The sequence below is a fragment of the Rhineura floridana genome, chromosome 19, assembly GCF_030035675.1.
Source record: "Rhineura floridana isolate rRhiFlo1 chromosome 19, rRhiFlo1.hap2, whole genome shotgun sequence".
NCBI lineage: Eukaryota > Metazoa > Chordata > Lepidosauria > Squamata > Rhineuridae > Rhineura > Rhineura floridana.
The window spans coordinates 20615060-20627387 of record NC_084498.1 but is presented as its reverse complement, the minus strand read 5'-3'; the positions used below and the strand labels follow the sequence as shown (position 1 = coordinate 20627387).

Below are 12328 nucleotides of genomic sequence, written 5' to 3'. Positions count from 1 at the left end.
CTATGAGCTCACCTGGTAGTCTTCTTCCTCTGTCAGAAGATTGTTCAGTGCCTCATTGACTCCTTTATTATTATGGTTCTGGACTGAGCGCAAGTAAGGTTTCACTAGAGGCAGCTGATTAACCTAGAAGACAATGCAATAATTTAGTCAAAAAGTGGCTGTAGTTGAAGGTCCTCCCCTCAAGCGCATCTCGGTCCATCTAATTAGTCACATTAAACCCTGGCAACCAAGTCCTCTCTCAAAACAAAACCATACGTTTTGCAAAAACGTTCTGTCCCTAATTTAAGATCTAACCTGGCAGGTGCAGCAATAGGATTTGGAAATTGAGAAAAACCAGCAATGCCAAGCTCATAGCATGGTAAGAGATGACACTCTTTTGCCTTGAACATTCGATTTGAAACCAAAAGGAACCTAGAGAGACTTTAGCCCATTTTTAAAAAGTGTGCCTCCTCCAATTCCCTGTGTTCCATCCACCTATGTTTCATCTCAATCACTGAGATCTTCTGATGGGGCACTTTGGCGGTTCCCCAAGCCCCTGAGGTTCAGTTGGCCTCCACCAGGGACCGAGCCTTTAGTGTGGGAAGCCTTGCCCTGTGGAACTTCCTACCCGTAGAGATTCAGCAGCAAGCATCCCTCCTTTCTTTCAGGCGTCTCTTGTAAACTAAACTTTTTAGAAAGGCCTTTGTAACATGAATGTCTCTCTAACCAGTGCAGTACTTGTGGATGCTTTTACTAGTTTTTTAACAATGTTTTTATTGGTTTTTAATTCTATGATGTTTTTGTTTGTTGCAATGCCACTTGATATACTTTTGATGAAAAGTGAGGGTTATAAATATTTTAATGAAGAAATGAACAAACCGACCTTGGAGAAGAAGCTGACTGTCCTGGTGTGATCCAGCCGTGAAGATAACACAAGGAGAAGATCATTGATCAGCAGGGGTTTGTAGTCCAAGTAAAACTGCAGGGCTTTGTAATACAGCTCCACATTGGCCACCTAAAAAGCAAGAACAAGCGTCGAGGTAATGGGTTGTCCCTAGAAAAAAAAAAAATTTCCTGAAAGTATTAGTTAATAATCCTGACACTACAACCACCTTGTCTGGTGCTCAAGAGCTTCGCAGCTCTGCATGGCAAAGTAAAAAGAAAAATGGTCACAGCAACAACTTTTGCAAGCTTTGCCATGCTCTCATCCTCAGAAGAGATAATCATAATTGCTAACTGTGATGCATGTCTAATGCTCTGTTGGGCTGGCTGAAACTGTTAATATTTGCAAAAAAATTAAAAAAAACCAGTGTGTAGACTGCAGAAAAAACAGTTATATACATTAGTTGTAAAGAGGAAATAGCAATAGCAATCTACATATTGTACAGTGTCCAGTCTTCCCAGGACAACTTTCAAAGTAGTCCGAGAACCAGTTGCTGGAAACCATATGAGGTTTGAGTGCTCTTGCGCTTAGGTTTTGCTTGTGGGCTTCCCACAGGTGTCTGGCTGGCCACTGTGACAACAGGATGCTGGACTAGATGGGCCCTTGCCCTGATCCAGCAGGACTCTTATGTTCTTATGAGAAGCAATGTTATAGCTGGATGCAGAGAAGCTTAAAGGGCTACAGGAGAGGAGCACATGGGGTCAGAATCCAAGAAACGTTCCAAGTGTCTGTAGATTATAGCTGCATCTTTTAGTAAATCGGCCACTTTCTGGATTTTCAAGACACACATACATTTGAATACTTGAACTTAACGGGCGCAAACCTCAACACAGTTTTGGGTACAGGGTGTGGAAGAGATCAAGCAGAGTAGTTTTATAATTACAGCTGCTTACCTTTGCAATTATGTCCTTGAACTGCCCTTCCTTCCAAGCATCTGTAGGATGGTTCATCATTGTAATTATTGCATTGTCATATTCTTCGTATTTGTCATAGAGGAAAACCAGCTCTCCCCAAAGATGGGCCTGTTCTGCTGCTCGAAGCACCTTGTGGTGGGATGAGAGTCAAGGTAGCCATTTACAAGTCAGACAGTAGCCAAAGCAAGAGGCAGAGGAACACACTCCCTTCTGGGAGGATGGGCGAGTTGTAAATTTAATAAATAATAAATAAATTCCACTTGCTCTCTTGTTTTCTCCTGGGCCCAATTTAAGCATGTCGGTGAACACCGTTAAAGCCCTAAATAGCCAGGGACCAAGCTATTTGAAGGACTACCTCTTTCCACATGGACTTGTCCAGTATTCAGTCACTGGATGCCTTGCTATGCATTGCGCTGCCTGTGGATATCAGGCAGGTGAGAGAGTAAACAAGTTGGGGATCTTTCCTACATTGCCCCTACCCTTCAAAATATTTATCTAAGCTCCCTTACTCTGACTTTCCCACCATACCAATAAAAACACTGAGGTCTTTGGAGGTTAGTTTTGTGCTACACTGTCCTGTTGGGTGGTTTGTTGTTGCTGCTGTTCTGTCCCTATTGCTCCAATACTATAATTTTTATTCTATTTCAGTTGACGTGAATTTGTAGCATACTTGTTGCAAGAAAAGCAGGGCCAGTGTTTTCACAGGCATTTTAAAGTGTATTTTAACAGTATTTCACTATTATCTTGTATTTTGGACGTTGTTTGGTTCTTTTATTGTTTGTTTGTTTTTGGTTCTTGATTTATTTCATCATCATTTCATTTTCATCATTTTATTTGTACGCCGCCTTTCCACATAAAATTGTGCTCAAGGCGGCTTACAGCAAGGGGAACAAAAATACATCTCAAAAACAATTGCAAAAACAATTTCCTAATAACAAAAAATAATAAAACAGTGACATAACAAATATAATAAGCAAAAACAACTTGTCAACATTAAGACAGTCAGTAAAAGAACACTTAGGAGAATACGGCTGGCACCTGTAATAGCTTTCCGAATCTCCCGGGCTGCTTCCTCCCGCATCTCTATTGAGGCTTGTTCACTGTACCAGGCAGCATGTGGAGTATTTATTGTATTTATTGTACTTATACACTGTGCTTGTTTTATCTTTTATGTACACCGCCCAGAGAGCCTTCGGGCTTAGGGCGGTATATAAATTAAATAAATAAATAAATAGCTTGCATTACATAGAATTTACTTAATTGCAGTTGTCATCAAATACCTTTGGAATATTGACTCTGGACCAAAACAATTCCAAATGCTCTCTCATCTTCTGCGGTTTGTATTTAGAATACAAGATGGCAAGTTCGGTGAACATCCCCATGTGAGCACGCTCTAGGCCTAGAGCAGCTTCTAAGAGGGCAATCAGCTCTTCAAAGTATCCACGATCCTAGGATTCAAGACCACAACATTTTAAGAACAATGTACCCCACTCGGGGGGGGGGGAGCCTTAAAATTATACAAAGCCATTTTAACTGTGCTAACAATCCAAAAAGGAACAATTAAAAAACTAACAGAAGAGAGAGCTCAACTTAGATATGGGATGTTCTAATCTGGCAACGATCAGCAGAAAGTGGCTTTAAAATGCAGTTTATATGAAGCAGCAGCTAACAACTAGACAAATGACTGCTGATGGGAATATGACACACTGCAGACATATTGGTGTATCTGCACAGGAAGTTGACGTAGTTCTCTAGCCTCCTGGTCAGTGTATAGAATGTTCTACTGGATCGGAAAAAGCTCAAGCCACAACATTAATTCCTGGATTTAATCTTCTAGAGATATACTTACCTGCTTTATCCCTATACATAGCGGATGTCAATTAATGTTGGTTTTTGTTTGCGCTTATGGGGTTGTTGGAAGAAAGGTGGGATTATAAAGTGTTAAATACTATACTAGCACTCCCTATCAACAAGGAGCCAAGGGCATTTTAAAGGCAGTTAAAGGAATCCAACCTGATAATAGCTTATCAGCTCCTCAAGCTCATCAGCATGGATTACTATGTGTAAGCCACAGATCTGTGCGAGCCGGAACTCCTTTCCATCCACACAGGCAAAGCACACCTGCAAACAAGAGGAGAAAATGCTGTTAAGGAAACTGTCCGAACAGCTTGCCTCTTAGATCAAGATTTTGCAAATTTAGACTCTACAGTAGAATACAGAAAAAATGTTGCATATACCAATCCCCACTAAAATAGATTACAGCCTTGCAACCTTTACAGATTCCTTAGAATGGCGGCTTTACGGCAGCTCTTGGCGACAGCCATCCGTTCAGCTGTTCAAGAACTCACCACAGTCTTAACATCTTCCCTCAAAGGACAACACAAGTTACCTCTTTCCATGTTCTGGTGCTGTTGGCTTTGCGGGCACTATCAACAGCTGCCTGGTACTCTCCAAGATGAACTAGTGTAGATGCCAGGCGGGCAAAGTTAGAGACATTGTTGTAGAGAAGTTTGGCCGCATCATACATCCCCTCCTCGTAGCAGCGATCTCCAACCTAAAGAGACAAAAGGTCTGTGGCAATGAAAGAACGCCAAGCCACAAGAGCCAGAGAACTTCAAATCTAAGTCAGAAGTCAACTAAGTTGGCAGTGTTAGTATTTTATTAAAAAAAAATATACCTGCTGTATATGAGCGTTGTTAGGGCCGCTGACAAACTCTTCTAGCTCCGAAAGCCTATTGGTTTTTGCCAAGGCAAATATAAGTTCAGTCTCGACGTAAGATTCTCTTGCCTTTTTCCTAGCCATTTGCAAGAATTTAACCAAATCCTCCCAGTTATCTTAACAGGGAGGTGAGGGAAAGAAAAGGAAAAAAGAGATTAGTTTCCTTGCATTTATTGCCTTCAATCCTTGCAAAGACAGGTATGGAACAAAGCAAAAATATGCTCCACCTCTCAGCAGTATAAACAGAATATTTATGTACAGCAGGGCCCCGCTTCCCGGCGTTACGCTAATGCGGCAGCTTTCCTCCCCTCTTTTAAAGCCGATTTTGCAGCATTTTCACGCAACGCGCCCCATTAAAGTCAATGGGGTTCCGCTTTACGGCGGGGGTCCGGAACGGAACCTGCCGTATAAGCGGAGCCCTACTGTATCCTGACTAGATATTTTAAGAATCCATTCATCTGCAGTCAGATGCCTTTTAGTAGTTTTTAACAAGGCTCCCACGATGACATGTATGGTCATGCCATTCTTTTCAGAGTTAGGTCTGGTCAGTCTGGCTTTCTGCATGGCACAGGGAAATTTTATACAATTCAGCGCTGTCAAATGATGGTCTTCCAGAAAGACTCCACGTTCCACAAGTTCTGCTAAGTCGAACTTTCACTTACCATTTCTGTTCGCCGCTTGGACAACTTCCATGTAGGCAGAAGGATCGTCAGCCTTTATGTATGAATCTATGGCTTCCTTGACCAAGTCCTTTTGGAGCTGTGCTCTGGCAAGCTGGCTCCAAACCGCTGGCTCATTACATCTCTCAGCAAATTCATAAGCACGATCCAAGTTGCCAATGTGCTCTATCAATACCTAGAAGAGGTTACAAAAACCAAGTTGTCTTAACAAACGTCTAGAGGACAGTGTAGTGGAGAGGGAAAAGGAAATATCCCATAGCCTGAAGTCATCAAGCATCTTTTATTTATTTATAGTTGGTTATATTCAGCCCTTTCTGTTGTTACAACCACCCTGAGACTGGTGTAAATAGATAAAATCCATTAAAAAAAAAAGGAACGCAGCACCGGACAACAATTTATATGTGAAGCCATGTTCATATAGTAGCGATCAGTGTTTACACACAAAGACGTGTTCTACAGACTACTGTTGGGGGAACTGCATTATACAAGAGCAATTGCTCCCCATTCAAGCAGTGCTGTGAACATGTTTGCATCTGGGAGATTTATTGGGCAAGCAGGAAGCTTCCATCTTTATAAAGAAAACAGCAAGTGCTCATGCACATGTAGGCAGTTTCTAGCAAGATGCTAGACATCAGTAAACAATTCAACAAGATTTATACAGTTCTGCCCAATACACCAAGAAAGCAAGTCACCAAGTGTTATTCATCCTTCAAGTTAGACTCCCTTCTTGCTCCTTCAACCTTCTTCCTCTTTGTTCTCAACCAAGGCCACGTGCAACATTTTGCTGATGTTTCATCCATGAGCATTATCAGAACTTTATAAAGTATTTTAGATAAAGTAAGACCTCTGGAAGACAGTACTGTGCCTCACCTGAATTGCAGAAGTATTAACATCAAATTTCCTAAAGATGGCAAAAGCTTCTTCATACAGCTCATTGCTGATAGCAATATTTGCAATATCTGGGGCGTCATAGTTGTCCAGACGGCTGATGTACTCCATCACACGCGTTCGGTCTGCTTTAATGGCCGTCAAGATTAGGAGATTCTGAAGATTCCTTTGAAGGCAACAGTGAGATGATCAGGCAAGAAGTAGGTCCAGCTTGCAGGCTTCCCTACTAATTTTTTTTAGGAGTCATGTACCAAAAAGAAAAACAATTGCATGTAGACAGCAACAGCCACTTTGGGGGAAAACCCCTCCCAGCACTGATTCACTTGAAATAAAAACTAGCTTCTGAAGTCAATGCAACTTCACAATGCAAATATAGCAGGCATAGATTAGATTAGATTAGATTAAATGATTTATATCCCGCCCTTCCTCCCAGCAGGAGCCCAGGATGGCAAACAAAAGCACTAAAAACACTTTAACACATCATAAAAACAGACTTTAAAATACATTAAAACAAAACATCTCTAAAAACATTTTTTTAAAAGCTTTGAAGACATAAAAAAGGTTAAAAACATATTATTATTTTAAAAACATACTAAAAAGCAATTCCAACACAGTCACAGATTGGGATAAAGTCTCTACTTAAAAGGCTTGTTGAAAGAGGAAGGTCTTCAATAGGCGTCGAAAAGATAACAGAGGTCTCTCCCGATTCAGATGTTACAGAGAAATAAAGCTGGGTATCGTCAGCATATTGCTGACACCTCACCCCAAATCTCCTGATGACCGCTCCTAAGGGCTTCATATAGATGTTAAACAGCATGGGACACAAGATGGTACCCTGTGTCACCCCACAGCACAAGCCAGGGGGCTGAAAGACAATCACCCAATGCTATTTTCTGAAAACGACTGTGGAGATAGGATCGGAACCACTTTGCTCCGATACCCATCTCACCATGGTCAATGGTATCAAAAGCCGCTGAGAGATCAAGTAAGAGTAACAGGGATGCACTCCCCCTCTCCTTGTCCCGATAAAGGTTAAGGCGACCAAGGCCGATTCAGTCCCATAATCAGGCCTGAACCCAGACTGGAATGGGTCACGGTAATCTGGAATGGGTCAAGGTAATCTGTTTCATCCAAGAGTACTTGCAATTGCTGCGCCACAACCCTCTCAATCAACTTCCCTAAGAAGGGGGTATTTGCAACCAGTCGGTAATTGTTGCAAACCAATGGGTCCATGGTGAGCATTTTCAGGAGCAGTCTAATCACCGCCTCTTTCAGGGCAGCTGGAACCACTCCCTCCTGCAATGATGCATTGACCACACCCTGGATCCACTCGGTCAAACCCCCTCATCAAGCTTTAATAAGCCAAGAAGGGCAAGGGTCAAGAGGACACGTTGCTGGCCGCATCCTCGCAAGCACTTTGTCTACGTCATTAGGTCACATCAACTGAAACTGTTCCCAAGAAGCTGCAGCCAAAGTTGCCGTACAGATAACCACTTTCACTCTGCACAGATAACCACTTTCACTCTGAGGGCCACGTTGCCTCATGGAAAACCTCCACGGGCCAGTGTGCAAAAGTGAGTGTAAAGGACCAAAAGCTCAGTAATAACCCATTAATATTTAATTTAACTTAAGTCCATTAATAATTTATTTACTCTTGTCATTAATTAGCAATTCGTTTATTTATTGTCTTTATTATAGGCAACACTCTTAATTCATTGGTATTACCTTCCCAAGCCTACCCACCCCCAGAGGATGATCACTTTGGAATTTAAAATGCACGATACATTTTGAAAAGCTGACATGTATTCATTTCACAGTTTAATTGATTCACAAATCAAGCAATGCTCAATAAAAATTGTTGCTCGCCAAGCAATTGGAACGGGATGCTAGCTCAGCAATCCAAATGCCCCAGCAACCAACTAGGCACCACTCTGCCCGCATCTACGAGGAGACCACCTAGCTCTCTGATCTGCCACTTCAGACGCCTTGAGGCAGCAACCCCCCAACAGAGCTGGCTTTCCTTGCAGTTCCCAAGTAATAGCACGGTGATGGCTGCTCAACGCACAAATACAGTTGTGTGCCATGTTAAATCACAAGAAAAGGCTCATGGATTGTTTGAAGCAAGGGGTGAGAAGATGGCGCAGGTTGAGGAAGAGCACACTATGGACCAGTTGGGTTAAAAAAATTGTGCAGCCACGATTAAATGGGGGAGGGCATCTGAAACTGCTTGGGGGCAGATTAGATTTGCAGCTATACAGTGTAATCTTTTTCACAGTAAAGCTTACACTATGGAGTCCAACACAAAGTTGTCCTCTCCATACATATTTAGTGTAGCAGGGAGGACTTCCCTTTTCTACCTGTGCTCGCTGAAGACTGAGTTATCCAGAACTATCTTCTCAAGCAACTCAATGAGCTCATTGGGCAGGTCAGCAGTCATGAAAGCTTTGACAGTCACAGAAACCTCTTCTGGATCCTGCGTTTCCGATAATGCTGTTTGCACAACCTGATTATTTGGAAAAACAAGTGTGTCTTAGAATCATGAAGAGAGCATACTAGTAGCCTAGTTTTAGCCAGCTTGAAGGAAAGGAGAGCAACAGTGCATTTAGCCTGCCAGGAACGAAGTTTACAGTTTATCAGAGACATAGATGGATTGGAAGAAGTATGAATATCAGATTATTTTGGTTGATTAGCTTGTATGTAATGCAGTATTATCATTATTTATTCCATTTATATCCCACCCTTCCTCCCAAAAGAGCCCAGGGTGGCAAACACATTAACAAAACATTTTAACAAAAAACGTTCTAAAAACAATTAAAAACATTCTACCATCTAGCAATCTCCTCTATGAAGAGGAGCTGGTTCCCCCCCTCCCCGCCCTGAAAGCAGGCTTCTACATAGAAGAGTTTAAATTGTTTGGGGAAGAGGTTTTATCAACACAGAAGCAAAGAAAATACAAATGACTCCTATGGAGCAAGGAGGCAGGCACAGAGCATCAGGGAGGCAAGGCTAATCTCATTTAAAGGAGAACCACAGGGGAGGAGGGAATGCACAGGATCTTTGGCAACTGCTACGCACTTCAGATAATGCCATCGTGAAAGAACAGGGGATGTTTTTTGTTCTCTTTCAACCACCAGCCAGTAGCTTCAATCTATTTTTGCAAAGTCAGTCTGCTTGGTGTACCTGGTCAATGAGCGGTCTCCTGAACGGATTGTTTTCCTCCAGAACGTTCACCCACAGGTCTGGATCTTTTCTGCGTACTAGGTATCGAGCTTCACTCTTAAACAAGGAGTTCTCATTGCAGACCTGAGAAAAACAAAAGGAAAAGGAGAATAAACCCACGAGTATGTGTTTGGAATAAAAGCAGGCAGCTATTTCATTGCAATTCCACATGCATGATACAATCAAATCTACACAGATGATACAAACATGGAGGGCGGGGAAGAACATAAAGCAGATAAATTACAGCCAGACAACACTGAAATACCTTTATGAGCTCAAGATCACACTGCCCCCTCTCATAAGCAACACAGGCTAAGTGCGGGTCCCTCTTTTCACAGTATTTGCCTACAACACAGCTGTCGTAGAAGGGGTTATCTCGCAGAAAGCGCTCTGGGTTGTTGTTGCTGTCAATGTATATTTTAGCCAGTGCATTGTGTGTCGCTGGTTCTTCACAGCCTTCATGAATCCGAGACTCGAGCCAAGGCAGTAGCAACTTAAGCCTTAAATAAGAACATAACCAGTGAATTTACTGTCCTATTAGTCTTCAACCTTTCCATACCTAGCAATCAGCCAAGACCCACCTCTAATCTGCATTGTAGGGCTCACTTCCATCACACACACCCCTCCCCTCTTTATCTAAAAAAAAAAAGGGGGGGGAGGCTTAAAATGATGGAGGTCCCCTTGCAAAGTAGCTAACCAAAAGCTAAGTGGCAGCATTAAGTCAGCCCTCAGTAAAAACCTCCGATACAGAAACGAACACAAGGAGTTTTGCCAGTTGTGCTAGTTCCTTAATTATCATGCTGGCCAAACAAAAGTTATCGCCGCAATATGGATTTTGGAATTTCTCTAATGGAACAACACAGCTATCTTTAATTTGTGTGCAGCTTAAAAAATATCAAATTTAGCCTTTCTACACTAGGATCCTGAATTGGAGGAGGATTTTATACCACCTGAACATGGAGCTTAATTCTGAGGGAACATTCCCTTCCAACTGCTAGGTGAAGCTACTCAAATTAGGTTCTAATGACTTGTTGCCTAGCACATCACCTAAAATTTCCACTTTCATTAATATAAATGGCCACCTAGCTTCTTGTTTTCCACCTACCAAGGGACTGATGTGTTTTGCCTATGGATGGAGACAGATCTGGGTCACTGCCAATTCTTGCATTTCCAGAGATGGGTAATCAACATTTTTACGCTTCTTGTTCCCAGCACGCCTTGATGAGACCAAACACCTGCACAGCACTGAACATCCTCACTTGAATGTCTGCTATCTCCTCCCCCCTTACTGCAACACAATGCAGACTTCATGGCTTGACTGTCAGCCAATTTTTCTTCTCCCACATTTCTGCTTACCGTCTAGCCCAATGAAGAGTTCTCCAGAACCAGAAGGCTTCCACACTATGGGGGTTGGCCTAACCAACATATTGCCCTAATATGGATTTTGTAGTGGTTTTGAACACAGTGGTTTTTAAAAACTTATACAGTTGGAAAAAAGTCTAAGAAGGTTTAGAAAGAAAGGAATTCTGAACCAGAACTAACATAGTTCTCTCACAGATCTCACCTATTTCTTTTTTCTACTTCAGCTACCAATTCATCTGTTGAGAACTGGCCTCTCACCACCATGATCAAGTTCTTAATGACATCTTCAGAACAATCCACATCTAAAAGTCCTCCAACCACTGCTGGAATACGACTTGGGTTTACCTAGAACAATTAATTATCTTTAGTTTCAGCGCTTGCAAGAAAACAACAGCTTAGAATTTATACACACAGGTCAATTACAGATTGCAACCAACTCAAAAGCACCATTTTAAAAAAAAAGTATTGTTGTGGACCCAAGTTTAACTTCATTTTAAGTACACCTCTAAATACTTCCCCAATCATGTTTTCTGCTGAATGCTTAGTTTTTCTGTATCAGGGATGGGTAACCTTTGGCCATCCAGATGTTGCTGATCTACAACTCCCATCAGCCCCAGCCAGCATGGCCAATGGTCAAGGCTGACTGGAGCTGTAGTCCAACAAGATCTGGAAGGCCAAAGGTTACCCACCCCTGGTCTATATGAAGAAGCATGGAAGGATTTGCTGTGACTGGTGCCAAAAGACATTGTTAAACAGTTATAAAACATGTTACCATTAAGTGGTATGGCTCACAGGTGCTGGAATATTACCTTTTGAACGTAGATCTCAATGTATTTCTGCAAGTTGTTGCGATACAAGTAGAGGACCAGGTCATGGACAAAGTCGAATCTATCACAGACAATTATGAGGGGAAGCTGGTCTGTGAGCTTGGCTTCCTATAGTAGGTGAAGAGGAGAGAATTCAACAAGGCCAAGAGAGTGACAATAAAGAACAAGCATGAACACAAGTCCAAGAGAGGAAAACTTGAAAATAAATTTGGTTAATCATAAAAAGTCAATGTTGCGGTACATGGACTACTGACATTACACAGGCAAGCAGTGCAGTTGCACTTCTATTTCCAGAAGCTTCACAATTCGTGGGCGATAGCATCTGATATGTTCAGGACAGAAAATCACCAAGCGCCACTATATACATTTTTATTATTGGAATGTAGTGGTTTAGCCCTTTTCAATGTAGAAGGGAGTTTATAGTAGAGTTCAGTAAGCAACATCATTGTCTGTTAGCTCTGTTTCTCCTTTGCACCCCAAAAATGCTCTCTTTAGTACATCTCAGAATCCTGGCCTCCCTGTCTGAACAATATGGTGCATGCCCCCTTCTCTTTATACCATCACACTGTGTTTCATAGCAGCCTTCCTGTACTATAGCTCTCTGCTCCCTAGTCATTTTACCCACCCTTTATCTCATTTATTTATTTATTTTATTTAAAATACTTATACCCCGCCCTTCTTCCAAGGAACTCAGGGCGGCTCACAATTAAAACAATAAACAATCAGAACAACCAATATGCATGTTAAAAACAATTAAAAATAGATTAAATCAAAATGGATTAAAACTATAACATTTT

At 41.9% G+C, this 12328-nt stretch overlaps 1 protein-coding gene across 3 annotated transcripts in view; it reads right to left on the bottom strand.

The window, feature by feature from the left end:
* Positions 1-12328, bottom strand: part of CLTCL1 (clathrin heavy chain like 1) — a 57883-nt gene that overhangs the window by 10328 nt on the left and 35227 nt on the right. For all 3 annotated transcript variants that reach the window (XM_061602404.1, XM_061602402.1, XM_061602403.1), the window contains exons 15-28: positions 11514-11639; positions 10907-11049; positions 9608-9842; positions 9304-9426; positions 8481-8626; positions 6106-6289; positions 5218-5410; positions 4514-4671; positions 4226-4390; positions 3850-3957; positions 3117-3284; positions 1816-1965; positions 863-994; positions 13-123 (exon numbers count right to left, since the gene is read on the bottom strand). In XM_061602404.1, the coding sequence (XP_061458388.1) occupies positions 13-123; positions 863-994; positions 1816-1965; positions 3117-3284; positions 3850-3957; positions 4226-4390; positions 4514-4671; positions 5218-5410; positions 6106-6289; positions 8481-8626; positions 9304-9426; positions 9608-9842; positions 10907-11049; positions 11514-11639 (2142 nt within the window). The remainder of the gene's footprint in view (positions 1-12; positions 124-862; positions 995-1815; positions 1966-3116; positions 3285-3849; positions 3958-4225; positions 4391-4513; positions 4672-5217; positions 5411-6105; positions 6290-8480; positions 8627-9303; positions 9427-9607; positions 9843-10906; positions 11050-11513; positions 11640-12328) is intronic.